General features: G+C 47.9%; 1 protein-coding gene across 15 annotated transcripts in view; it reads left to right on the top strand.

The window, feature by feature from the left end:
* CELF4 (CUGBP Elav-like family member 4) overlaps positions 1-13,642 on the top strand; it is an 806,729-nt gene that overhangs the window by 732,018 nt on the left and 61,069 nt on the right. For 9 of the 15 annotated variants that reach the window (XR_008332805.1, XM_053408996.1, XM_053408988.1 and 6 more), the window contains exons 6-8: positions 2,093-2,236; positions 11,381-11,528; positions 12,442-12,591. Coding sequence is in view for 14 of the 15 variants with exons in the window: in XM_053408996.1 (XP_053264971.1) it covers positions 2,093-2,236; positions 11,381-11,528; positions 12,442-12,591 (442 nt within the window). In the remaining variant the exon portion in view is untranslated. Of the gene's footprint in view, positions 1-2,092; positions 2,243-11,380; positions 11,529-12,441; positions 12,592-13,642 lie in introns of all 15 variants that reach the window. The other 6 variants (XM_053408997.1, XM_053408992.1, XM_053408995.1 and 3 more) reach the window with 1 other exon arrangement.

The following is a 13,642-nucleotide window of genomic DNA, read 5'->3' as shown; positions in this document are numbered from 1 at the left end:
GCTGTTTTTCTTACCCTTGGGCATGCGGTCATTCTGTCCCATTTCCTCAATTCTCTGCAAACTTGGAGCCACATGGAAATCCACATATTAATATGTGGTTTTTGAACACATTTCCCCACAGAATAAACATTTCTAAATCTATTCTCTCGGAATATCCCTTTTAAATGTGTTTCGATACCTTTTTTGAGCAGAGGCAAACTTCAGAGAAGGGCAAAGCCTGGTGGATCACTAAATTCCCATTTACACGGTAGCCCAGATCAGGTCAGCTTTGCATCAGAATTCGCAAAGTCTGGATTTGCCCCACATCCTCTGATTAAATGAATGCATACAGGGGTTTTTTTGCTGAATGCCATACATTTGCAACCATAGAACAGCTGCGAAAACAGGATTCTTAATCTTTTTTTAAACTCAAAGTTCCCGATTCCCTGTGGCAATCCATTGTACACCTTGTCGCCAATTTGCACCCACCACATTTTTGGGGCATCCTGTGCCCCTACCAGGAAAAAGAAGAATTGGAGGAAACTTGCCACCTCCACTTCTGCCCCAACCCTTGGCTGCCGGATTTGCAGTCATTGGTCTCAGCCTCCAACGTTTTTTTGCAAATAGGTTGAGATCATTAGATCCCGGTTACCAGAGCAGTCTCCCGATCCAGGATTAATTAAGCGAATCTTGAGATCTAATTAAGGACCGGTCTGGTGATAATTGCCAGGAAATGTATGCATTAAAAATATTCATTTGTCAATGAAGTGTAATTAAGAGCACTGTTTGGGGAAGGATCAATACTGTGTCATGTGATTTGGAGACTGGGAGGGGAGAAGAGGGAGATTAAGGAAAAGACTCGCTCCTGTGCATGAATCAAAAACCTTGATAGAGACTGGAGGTGATTCTCCACCCCCCTTTTTCTAGCTTTGCTTTCATAGTAACTCACAGTTAGCGCTCTCTCTGCATCCTTGAACAGAGTATCCCTCTCTCTCTTCTCTCTCTCTCGCACCCCCTCTACCTTTGTTTAGCTAAACCATTTGTTTCACTTCCTTGTTCGTTGCTGCATTGTTCAAGTGGGTTATAGATTTATTAGAGTGGGGAAGAGTGACAGGTCAAAGCGAGAGAGAGGGAGGGGGGAGAGAGAGAGAGACTCGTCACCACGGAAAGCCACTTCCATCCCGAATGTGCTGTTAATCCCGGGAACATGGCTCTTATTGTGAAACCTCCGCACAGGGTAAAATTGGCTTCCTTAGCATGTTAATCCCTCACCTCTTTATGCTTGATTATTGTGGATCTGGAGAGGCTGTTGAATACATATAAAACAGGATGCAGATAAAGCGATGTGATCCCACGCTCTGCGGAGGAGGACGCAACACACCGCTGGCTTCGCCAGCATTGGAGAATGTGGTGGTGCACATATTATTATTATTATTATTATTATTATTATTATTATTAATTTGTACCCCTACCCATCTGGCTGGATTTCCCCAGCCACTCTGGGTGGCTTCCAACAAAGATTAAAAATACCTCAAAATGTCACACATTAAAAACCTCTCTGAACAGGGCTGCCTTCAAATGTTTTCTAAATGTCAGGTGGTTGTTCTTCTCTTTGACATCTGATGGGAGGGCATTCCACAGGGTGGGCGCCACTACCGAGAAGGCCCTCTGCCTGGTTCCCTGTAACCTCACTTCTCGCAGTGAGGGAACTGCCAGAAGGCCCTCGGCACTGGACTTTAGTGTCCGGGCAGAATGATGGGGGTGGAGATGCTCCTTCAGGTCTACTGGGCCGAGGCCGTTTAGGGCTTTAAAGGTCAGCACCAACACTTTGAATTGTGCTCGGAAACGTACTGGGAGACAATGTAGGTCTTTCAAGACTGGTGTTATATGGTCTCGGCGGCCACTCCCAGTCACCAGCTGTCTGGCTGCCACATTCTGCGCTAGCTGGAGCTCCCAAATCAGGCCCAAGGGCAGCCCCACATGGATCGCATTGCAGTAGTCCAGCCTCTAGGTTAAGAGCACCTGGACTGCCGTGGTTTCTAACAGACGCAGCTGAGCTCAACAAGGGGAGTTCTCTGCCCACCTTCTTGACGTTTTGTCTTCCTTCCTGCAGGGGGCCTCGTCGAGCCTGGTGGTCAAGTTTGCGGACACAGACAAGGAACGCACGATGAGGCGCATGCAGCAAATGGCCGGGCAGATGGGCATGTTCAACCCCATGGCGATACAGTTTGGAGCCTACGGCGCCTACGCCCAGGCAGTAAGTGTAGACACAGCTCGTGTGTGTGCGCCCATCAATTGCATTTGTGCAGGAAGGAAGGTCATAGTTCATCATTACAGGCATTTTTGAGGCAAGGAAGAACTCTTTGTGCTGCGTCAAGTGTCACAAATGTGCAGAGGCTGGTCCTGGGCTTCAAACACTTATCCCGGTCTCTTTTTATCCTGGGAGGCAGTGTGGTGCAGTGGTTTGAGTGTCAGTCTAGGACCTGGGGTTTCCCATCCCCACTCAGCCATGAAGCTCCCTGGGCAACACTGGGCCAGTCATTGCCTCTTGGCCTCACCTAATTGGCACGCAAGGGTGAAGAAACTGGGAGGGAAGAGGAAAAAAGCAAACCCAGGCACCGATTGTTAAATGGTCTTTCTTATAATGGGCAACTGGCATAGAAACAGCTCGGGGCGCAGGAGGTGCCTAATAGAGCTGGTGTTTCAGCAGAGTTCATAGAAACATTGTAATGTGGGGACCCCAAGGGCCATCTAGTCCAACCCTCTGCAATGCGGGAATGTTGATGGAATGAGACCTGTTTCCCACCTCTCCCACTGACGGAGTTTGATGGACTGGAGCTCCTTTTCTCAAGGGGGGGCCCACAATTTATCCTCCCATTTGCCCTCACAACCCAGAGAGGGAGGGAGGGAGAGAGGGAGGGAAGGAGGGAGGGAGGGAGAGAGAGAGAGAGAGGGGGAGGATGATTGGCCCAATGTCGCACAATGAGCTTCCTGGCTGAGTGGGGATTTGAACCTTGGCCTCCTCATCTGATGCTCTAACCACTACACTACACTACCCCTCTGGGTGGCCACTTGCAAAGGCCAACATTCCTTGGCATTTTTCAGCTGCTCTCTTCCCCGTTCCTTTTCTACTAAGCATCAGGTTGACAGCGGGAGAACATTGCCTTTGCAACATCGCACATCCCTGTAGACATTGGACACACAAACACACACACATTGAGCGGGTGGCCCTGAGCACCCCAGGGAGACTCGGAGTTGTCTAAGTGACAGGATCACGTCCCGGCGCCCGGTGTCAACGGGCCACAGTCCTGCCGGGAGCCTGTTCCTCAATCAGACCAGTTATCTGTGTCATTTACTATCTGTCTCCATCACCACATCATGCACAAAGAAAAGGAATGGAGTGATACAGTCTTGTGCTGTCCCGGAGGCCTTGCTTAATCCACGTAGGACCACTGCCTTCAAGATACTGGGGTGACTGGCACCTCCAAAATATATGAGAGAGAGAGAGAGAGAGAGAGAGAGAGAGAGAGAGAGAGAGAGAGGAATCTACACCACACTATTTACAAGAAACTTGAGAAAGAACCCTGGGAGATTTTTATTTCTGAAGCCACCCAGATGACCCGTTCAGCCAAGACAATAAAATAATAATAATAATAATAATAATAATAATAATAATAATAATAATAATAATATGCTGCCCAGAGTTGCCCCAGCCACTTTGAGCGGCTTCCAACAATCTATTAAAACACATAACTGAAAACATATATTTGCAAGGGAGGGAAATCTGGTGGACAACTGCCCTCAAATACTTGTTTCCAGGTAAAGTGGCAGCAGGACTTTTTAATCTGTGTCTAAAACACAATAAGAACGCATCTGAAAGCTATGTGACGCCAAAAACCATGGCAGCTAGTTTTGCTAGTTTATTACATTTGACAACACCAAGAGCAGTTACCCCGTCCAACTTTGCGGGGTGTGGGGATGTGTTGTCATTTAAGACTTGGGTCAGATGTGCAGTGGGGTCCAAGGAGTATGGGGTCCAAGGAATATGTCAGCCACATCCACATTTATGCGCTCTGATTCCACTATAAACAGTCATGGCTTTCCTCAAAGATTCCTGGGAACTGTAGCTCATTCAAGGTTCTGAGAGTGGTTCGGAGGCGCCTAGTCCCCTTGCAGAGCTGCAATTCCCAGAGTGGTTGGACAGAGTGGGAATAGTAATGGTGAGAGGGGAATAGGGGTCTCTTTCCAAGTACCCTTCACAAACTACAACTCCCGGAATTATTGGGGTAGGGGGAGACGTGACTATTTAAAGTTATATCTATTTATTTAATATTTATTTGGGGTGCGGGTGGCGCTGTGGGTTAAACCACAGAGCCTAGGGTTTGCCGATAAGAAGGTTGGCGGTTCGAATCCCCGCAACAGGGTGAGCTCCCGTTGCTCGGTCCCTGCTCCTGCCAACCTAGCAGTTCAAAAGTACGTCAAAGTGCAAGTAGATAAATAGGTACCACTCCGATGGGAAGGTAAACGGTGTTTCCATGCGCTGCTCTGGTTCGCCAGAAGCGGCTTAGTCCTGCTGGCCACATGACCCAGAAGCTGTACGCCGGCTCCCTCAGCCAGTAAAGCGAGATGAGTGCCGCAACCCCAGAGTCGTCCACGACTGGACGTAATGGTCAGGGGTCCCTTTACCTTTACCTTTATATTTAATTCATTTACATGCCACTTGATTGTAAAAACAAACCACAAAGCATTTACAAAAAGCCAAAAGAAGAAAATCAGGTAAAACAAACAAACTACAATACTTTAAAATATAAAAAGTTAAAATACCAAAACAGGTTAAAATATACATCAACCTTCTACACATCTGAGTAGGTTTGCCTAAACAAGAACGTTTTAAGCAGGCGCTGAAAGGGTGCTGTGAAGACGCCTGCTTGCTATCCATAGGCAGGGAGTTCCAAAGTCTCAGTGCTGTCACACGAAATGATCTAGTTTTGGCAGGTATTACCTGTACTAATGCCAATTCCACAGACTGAAATGGAATGCAAGCTTCTTAAGGACTTTATATCCCATGTTTTCCACCAAGGAGCTCAAGGTGATGGTTCTCCGCCTCCTGATTAAGCCCCACATCAACAATAACCCTGCGAGGTAGGTCAGGCTAAGAGGCAGCGACTGACCCCCAAGTGAGCTTCAGGGCCGAGTGGGAACTCGAACCCTGGTCTCCCAGGTCCTAGTCTGGCACTCGAGCCACGACACCCATCCCTCAGGGTGCTGAAGCAAAGAAATCTTTGGTCTCACCCAGCAGGAAACTTCTTGTCGTCTTAGGTCCCTAAGGAAAGGAGGAGACAAAATAAATAAATAAGGGGTCGACCTTCCCCTCATTCCGGGCAGGAAGATATAAGGATGCAACCCCCCCCCATGCTTATTGTAATGGCCTCGTGTCAAATCGAGACACGCTGCGGAGGTTTTACAGGAGAAAGCCGTGACCCTTACAGGAATCGGCTCACCTGCCATAAATCTTCCCAGAGATACATCTCAAGGGCCAGATCTCTCGTTTATAATTCTTCTCCAGTTCCCAGGGTTATAGGACTTCCTCTCCTGAGGTGTTCGAAGCACTGCAATGCTTTTCTGCATTTGGCTTCCCTGTCCCGCAATTCTGCCGCACACAGGAAGCAGGAGCAAATGCAGCTAAGCCAACCATCATCATCATCATCATCATAATTTATTATTTATACCCCGCCCATCTGGCTGGGCTTCCCCAGCCACTCTGGGCGGCTTCCAACAAAATATTAAAATACCATAATACATCAAACATTAAAAGCTTCCCTAAACAGGGCTGCCTTCAGATGTCTTCTAAAAGACATACATTGGCTCCCAGTATGTTTCCGAGCACAATTCAAAGTGTGGGTGCTGACCTTTAAAGACCTAAACGGCCTCGGTCCAGTATACCTGAAGGAGCGTCTCCACCCCCATCATTCTGCCCGGATACTGAGGTCCAGCTCCGAGGACCTTCTGGTGGTTCCCTCGATACAAGAAGCCAAGTTACAGGGAATCAGGCAGAGGGCCTTCTCAGTAGTGGCACCCACCCTGCGGAACACATTCCCTCCAGATGTCAAAGAGAACAACAACTACCAGTCTTTTAGAAGACATCTGAATGCAGCCCTGTTTAGGGAGGCTTTTAATGTTTAATAGGTTATTGTATTTTAGTGTTCTGTTGGAAGCCGCCCAGAGTGGCTGGGGAAACCCAGCCAGATGGGCAGGGTATAAATATATTATTATTATTATTATTATTATTATTATTATTATTATTATTATTTGCCCTGGCATGTCAACAGTGCAAGCCTGCGCTGCTCTACTCAGAATCAGGTGCTGTTGGGTTCAGTGTGACTTACTCCCAGGTAAGCGCACAGGGGAGTGAGCGCAGGCCATGTTTCTTAAAGGCCGGCGTGATTTCACTTCCAGGCTCCTGTTCTGGGTGTACTTTACAAAATCACCTGCTCGCTGCCTAATCCAGAGAATAAATTCCACCGACACCAGATGAACGGGTGTGCTCCTTGAAAAGGGGGAGGGGGGTCTGCCATTGTGCAGCAATAGAAAAGGGCTTCTAATCACTCCATCAGTAATTACAAAGAAGAGTAAATCGCTAATTAAAATGTGAAAGTGTCTTACGCGGCATGCAGTAAGAAAGGGTAATTAACAATCAAACAGGAAGCTGCCACCTTGACACCCACATGATGTGTGCCGAGATACAGGAAATCATAGCAAGGTCCAGCTTTTTTCTTTAGCACTTTTCCTTTCAAACAGATCTAAGGACATTTTAAAAAAATGCAGCAGCAAGTGTGGGGAATTTGTGGTTGTAGGGGGGAGAGAGAGGGGCGGCTTATTCCCTGCCTGGCAACAGCAGCCAATTAAAAAGTTACAGGAAAGGGAGGCTGGAAGGTTGAAGCCATGCCTGCTTGGCTTTGCCATCCCTGCATCCCGACACCCAATGGAATTCAAACAAAGGTGGAGATAAGCTCAAAGAAACATTGCTGCTCTGGGTCATCTCCCGATTTGATTTTGGGGAGAGAAGCAGCGCTTTCTGGGAAGGAATATGAAATATACTCGGAGTCGAGAGTGGATTTCATGCTCTTTATTCAGCTCATAGTGGGGAGGAGGAATGGAAGTTCCCCCAGAATGTCTGCTCTATATACATTATTTATACAATGGGCCCCACGTGATTGGCTAATTCCAGGATTCACCTGTAGGCCAATCAGGTTGCAGATTCACTTCCACCTGAAGCTGGATTGGGTGGCTCCTGTGGACCAATCGGACTGCTGCATTCTGGACCCTATTGTTCTAGGACCAATCAGACTGCTGCATTCTGAATCCTATAGTTCCAATCAGACTGCTGCCTTTTGGATCCTATTCAACTCAGTACATAACAAAATAATAATTCCCACCTCCCCTTAAATTACACAGATGGCTTCATTGTTTGTAGTTGGGCCTCGTTTTCCTGCTCTAAAGGAAAGGATTGTCCTTCTGGGAGTAACCATATAGGTGATCCCAGCCAATCAGGGATCCCATGATGAGGAGGATATATGGCCAATCAGGGTTTCCTCCATATTGATATCATCAAGAGCAAATGAAGCAGATCCTAGACTCATAGGGTGGAAGGGACCTCAATTCATCTAGTACAGCCTTTCTCAACCTGTGGGTCCCCAGATGTTGCTGAACTACAACTCCCATCACCCCTAGCTAGCAAGGCCAGAGCTCAGGGATGATGGGAGTTGTAGTCCAACAACATCTGGGGACCCACAGGTTGAGAACCACTGATCTAGTACAACCCCTTACAAAGCAGGAATCACAGGTAAAGAATCCCTGAAGAGAAGGCCATTTAACCTCTGTTTAAAAACTCCAGTGGAGTCCATCTCCTTGCAAGGGAGTCTGTTCCACTCTTACCCTCAGAAAGTTATTCCTTGACTTCCTTGTAATTTGAAGCCATTGGTTCTACCCTCTGGAGCAGCAGAAAACAAGCTTGCTCCATCTTCCATGTGACAGCAGATATTTGAAGATAGCTATGTTAACTCTCAGTCTTCTCTTTGCCAAGCTAAGCATACCCAACTCCCTCGTTGATAATAGGCAAGCACTTTTACTCTGATTGGACACAATGGCAGAAAAAGAAGAAAGCCCTCATCCCAAATTACTCTGTTTTTCAACACTGCCCAAGACGTCTGTTGAAAGCACCTATCATCGTAGCTAAGCGCTGTTTAGTTAAAGTAATTGGGTAAGGAGAAATCCTAGTCCATTAATCAGATGCATTTTGGCCAAATAATTTATTAATGAATTGTTTATATCAGCATACATTTCCATATCTTCAGTTCAGATTTCTTAATAGTCCACAGATGTTCACATTCCAAAAGCAAATAAAAAAGCTCCTGCAGCCAATCAGAAGCTGCGGAAGCCCCGTCGGACATTCGGCTTCCAAAAAAGTTTGAAAACCAGAACACTCACTTCTGGTTATCAATTGTTCGGGAGCTGAAATATTCAGCAGCTAAGCCGTTCGAAATCCAAGGTACGACTGTACTTGATAAAACAAAGCACCCTGGACTCCTATGGGAGGATTGCAAAATTGCAAAATAATAATATAACATAAAAAGAACGAAAGTACTTCTTCATAAAGCACAGAGTTAAACAATGGAACAGCCAGCGAAACTGAATATTTAAAGATTCACAACGGATAAAAGAAATACTCTTCATTCAGTGCACAGTTAAACTGTGGAACTCCCTTTCCCAGTGATGGCTACTGTCAGGGAACTGCCATCGGAGCCTAGAGTGGAGGTAAGGCTCCCTAACGATGCAGGAGAAGGGACCAGCAGGGAGAGAGAGCAAACTTCCTTTGAGGAAGGAAATAGGAGTGACACCAGGAAGCAAGGGGGGACTGCGGAGAGAGGGCTCCAAGACTCTTCCACAGAGAGCAGCAGGGAGAGCCCAGGACCTCCGTTGGGCACGCCCACTCTGCGCAGGAGACTTCCGCGCAGAGAGGCTAGGCGGAGACTTGGGGTCAAAGAGTTTTTATGTTGGAAGAAGTTCAGAAAACGCCCACTGACGGATTCTGCCAGCGACTGACACAGCCATGGAGAAAGGGCTGTCCAGCCAGGGAAAGGTTTAGCCAGGCAACGTTGCCTAGAGCTGCAGCACCCTTTACGCACAAGCAACCCCCAATTCCCTTTACAGCTACCAACTTAGATTATTTTAAAAGTGGATTAGACAATTCATGGAGGAGAGGGCTATCGATGGCTGTGCTCTGCTTCCATGGCTGGAGGCAACAATGTTTCTGAATACCAGTTCTTGGGAGCCACAGCAGAGGAGAGGATGCTTGCGCTCGAATCCTGCTTGCGGGTTTCACAGAAGAGGTATCTGGTTGGCCACTGTGAGAAGCGGACGCTGTACTAGACGGCCCACTGGCCTGATCCAGCGGACTTTTCTTCTGCTCTTAACTAAAGTGTCCCATCAGCAGCAGCCCTGCTGAAGAGCTTCGAATTGTGCGATGGGGCTTTCCCCACCTTCTCACCCTGGTCTCCCCACGTACCCCCCCAAAAAAAAAATGCTCTGGAGGGGGTTAGGAGAATCCGTGGAACTGCATGAAAAGGGGAGAGGAGGATTGTTCCATCTAACAAACAAATACTTGCCCTGATTGCATAATAATAATAATAATAATAATAATAATAATAATAATAATAATAATGTTTATTTATACCCCGCCCTCCCAAAACCAGGTTCAGAGCGGCTAACATCAAGTATATAACACATTAACATAAAATCAGGCAATCAATTAAAATACATCCTGAGCAACTCCTAACAATAATACAAAATTCATCCGAGTGCTTAATTTATTAAATATCACAGTCATACTTAATAATCTGATTCTAGATTAGTTCAGGCCAACTTCCCCTATTTGTTTCTGCCACGGGGTCAAGCCATCACATTCCCTCTGTTTCCAGCACCCAAGCTTAGAGTGTTGATCCTTACATAGTCAGAATGATGCCACTCATGAACAAGAGGCAAATGTCAGCAGATTTGCGGGGGAACCCCCAAGATTTTCAGAAGTACCGAAAGAAAGGGGGAACGTAGGGAAGGGGGTATCCCAAGAACAACCCAGCATGCTCAGTGGCTACAGAACGCTGATAGACCCTTGAGGGGAAATGGAAACTCAGGATGAGGAGGAACGGAAGGGAATGCACTGGGAAAGGGCATGGCTGGCTGCAACCTGGAACAGGAGCAGTTCAATAGTTCAACACTGTAGCATTTTGTGGCCCCCCTTTTACCATAAAAGGTAAAGGGGCCCCTGACCGTTAGGTACAGTTGCGGACGACTCTGGAGTTGTGGCGCTCATCTCACTTTACTGGCCGAGGGAGCCGGCGTACAGCTTCCGGGTCATGTGGCCAGCATGACTAAGCCGCTTCTGGCGAACCAGAGCAGCGCACGGAAACGCCGTTTACCTTCCCGCCAGAGCGGTACCTATTTATCTACTTGCACTTGACGTGCTTTCAAACTGCTAGGTGGGCAGGAGCAGGGACCGAGCAACAGGAGCTCCCCCCGTTGCGGGGATTCGAACTGCCAACCTTCTGATCGGCAAACCCAAGGCTCAGTGGTTTACACCACAGCGCCGCCTGTTGCCATAGGGGAGCATTTGTTATGAAGGCACTATGGGCAAAGTGTAAGATGAAATGGCCTTCCAGAGTAGATAAATTCCAGGAGCCACCACATGGGGGAACAGTCAGAAGGAACATCGATTAGACGAAACCAAGGTAAAAGCTGCGAGGAGCTGTTCTTCTGCTACTTCCACCACTCAAAACCTCTCACTTCCTTCTGAATCCCAAGCAAGCTTTGTCAATGTGCAAATTTGCTTCGGTGCAAAGTAACCAACGAATGGGGCAATTGGCACAAACGTTGAATAATGATAACCAGCTGAAAAGTCTTTATAATAATAATAATAATAATAATTTATTATTTGTACCCCGCCCATCTGGCTGGGTTTCCCCAGCCACTCTGGGCGGCTTCCATAGAAACCAAAAATACACTAAAATATCACAGATTAAAAACTTCCCTGAACAGGGCTGCCTTAAGATGCCTTCTGAATGTCAGATAGTTATTTATCGCTTTGACATCTGATGGGAGGGCGTTCCACAGGGCAGGCGCCACTACCGAGAAGGCCCTCTGCCTGGTTCCCTGTAGCTTTGCTTCTCGCAATGAGGGAACCGCCAGAAGGCCCTCGGCGCCTGCTCTGTTGGGAAAGTGTGGGTACCCTCGAGTCCCTCCAAGGCCCTGGAAATGTGCGGCTGTGACATCAGTGGTGGCCGCCTCCGTCCCGGGGCTGCCCCGCCAGTGAATGCGTGATATTTTTTCCCTGCTCTCTTTGTTCCAGCTGATGCAGCAGCAGGCCGCCATTATGGCATCCGTGGCACAAGGCGGCTACCTAAACCCCATGGCGGCCTTCGCAGCAGCTCAGATGCAGCAGATGGCAGCGCTAAACATGAACGGCCTGGCCGCCGCACCCATGACGCCCACCTCAGGTGAGGAACCCACCGCACCTGGCAGGGAGGGGGCAGCTGGCTGGGCCAGGGAGGGGATAAATGCCTCCTTGCAAGATGGGGCGGTCTCTGCCTCCTTGAAGAAGGCTGTGATAGAACCATTCCTCTGGAAACCCTCCCTCGATTCAGAAAATCTAAGTACCGTATTTTACGCTCTATAAGACGCCCCAGACCACAAGACGCACCTAGTTTTGGAGGAGGAAAACAAGAAAAAAATATTCTAAATCTCAGAAGCCAGAACAGCAAAAGGGATCGCTGCGCAGTGAAAGCCGCAATCCCTCTTCCTGCTCTGGCTTCTGTGATAGCTGCGCAGCCTGCATTCGCTCCATAAGACGCACACACATTTCCCCTTACTTTTTAGGAGGGAAAAGGTGAATCTTATAGAGCAAAAAATACGGTAATTACTTCCCAGTTGCCAATCTCTCCTTCTTAGGTGAAGTTCTTGAGCGGGCAGTGGGGGGCGTTTGTGGGAGGGGTTATTGGTTTGCTTTTGCTTTCATTTTATGATGTATCTTGTGTTCTCATTTGTCTATTTCTGGTGTGAACCGCCCTGTGGTCTTCAGATGAAGGGTGGTATACAAATAATACGGTGGTACCTCTGGTTGCGAACGGGATCCGTTCCAGAGCCCCGTTCGCAACATGAGCAGAACGCAACCTGCATCTGCGTGTGTGCAGGTCACGATTTGCCGCTTCTGCGCATGTGCGTAACGTCATTTTGAGCATCTGCGCATGCGTGAGCAGCAAAACCCGGAAGTAACCCTTTCCAGTAATTCTGGGTCGCCGCGGGACGCAACCTGATAATGCTCAACCTGAAGCAAACGCAACACGAGGTATGACTGTACTAGCAACTGTAGGGCATCCCGCTTTCATGTTGTCTTCTCCACCCCTCCTCTAGGTGGCAGCACACCTCCAGGCATCACCGCAGCAGCCGTGCCTAGTATCCCATCTCCCATTGGGGTGAATGGTTTCACTGGCCTACCGCCTCAGGCTAACGGGCAGCCTGCCGCAGAAGCCGTGTTTGCCAACGGCATCCACCCTTACCCAGGTAAGACCAATAAGCCTCAAGTCTTATATCCTCCCCAGGTCCATTGTTGGCACTCAGTGCAGCCAGGCATTGGCCGGGGAGCCAGGGATCAGAAGGACCCACTCACTGGACTGACCTGTCGCCTACTCTCAGACTGCTGGACCCAGTTCTAATCCACAGAAGCTACTGTCAAGACCAGTGACTCCCAGCCATTTTGGAGCCCCCGCCCTGGTTCCAAAAACTCATCACCAGTGTCCCCCACCCTACCTTACAAAAAAAAACATTATTCAAAAGAGCAGCTTGCATGGCCCACTAAGGAAGATAATACCACAATACAGTTCAAAATGGTAAATATTAACTGTACATTTGCTCACAATCCAGTTTAAACCAGACTGGTGACTGGGAACAACCGCTTGGACCATATAACACTGGTCCTAAAGGATCTACATTGACTCCCTGTATGTTTCTGAGCACAATTCAAAGTGTTGGTGCTGACCTTTAAAGCCCTAAATGGCCTCAGCCCAGTAGACCTGAAGGAGCGTCTCCATCCCCATCGTTCAGCCCAGACACTGAGGTCCACCTGCGAGGACCTTTTGGTGGTTCCCTCACTGCAAGATGTGAAGTTAGAGGGAACTAGGCAGAGGGCCTTCTCGGTAGTGGCACCCACCCTGTGGAATGCCCTCCCATCAGATGCCAAACAGATAAACAATAATTTGACTTTTAAAAGATATTTGAAGGCAGCCCTGTTCGGCGAAGTTTTTAATGGTTGATGTTTCATTGTGTTTTTATATATGTTGGAAGTCGCCCAGAGTGGCTGGGGCAACCCAGTCAGGGTATAAATAATAAAATGATGAGGATGAGGATGGAATAGGAAGTCCCAATTTTCACTGGAGAAAGTTTGGAGCGTATGCTGTTGGCTTGATCCAGCAGACCCTTTTTATATTCTTATGAGCATTTGGGTGGCCACTGGACTAGATGGCCCACTGACCAGGTCCAGCTTCTTAGGTCCTTATGTTAATGTTCTTCTTCAGCCTTCTCAATGTTCAAAATCTTACTGACCTAAAAAGGCCCA

Source organism: Podarcis raffonei, chromosome 11, assembly GCF_027172205.1.
Source record: "Podarcis raffonei isolate rPodRaf1 chromosome 11, rPodRaf1.pri, whole genome shotgun sequence".
Classification (NCBI taxonomy): Eukaryota; Metazoa; Chordata; class Lepidosauria; order Squamata; family Lacertidae; genus Podarcis; species Podarcis raffonei.
The sequence above is the reverse complement of the archived record's forward strand: the minus strand, read 5'-3'. Positions and strand labels throughout refer to the sequence as shown.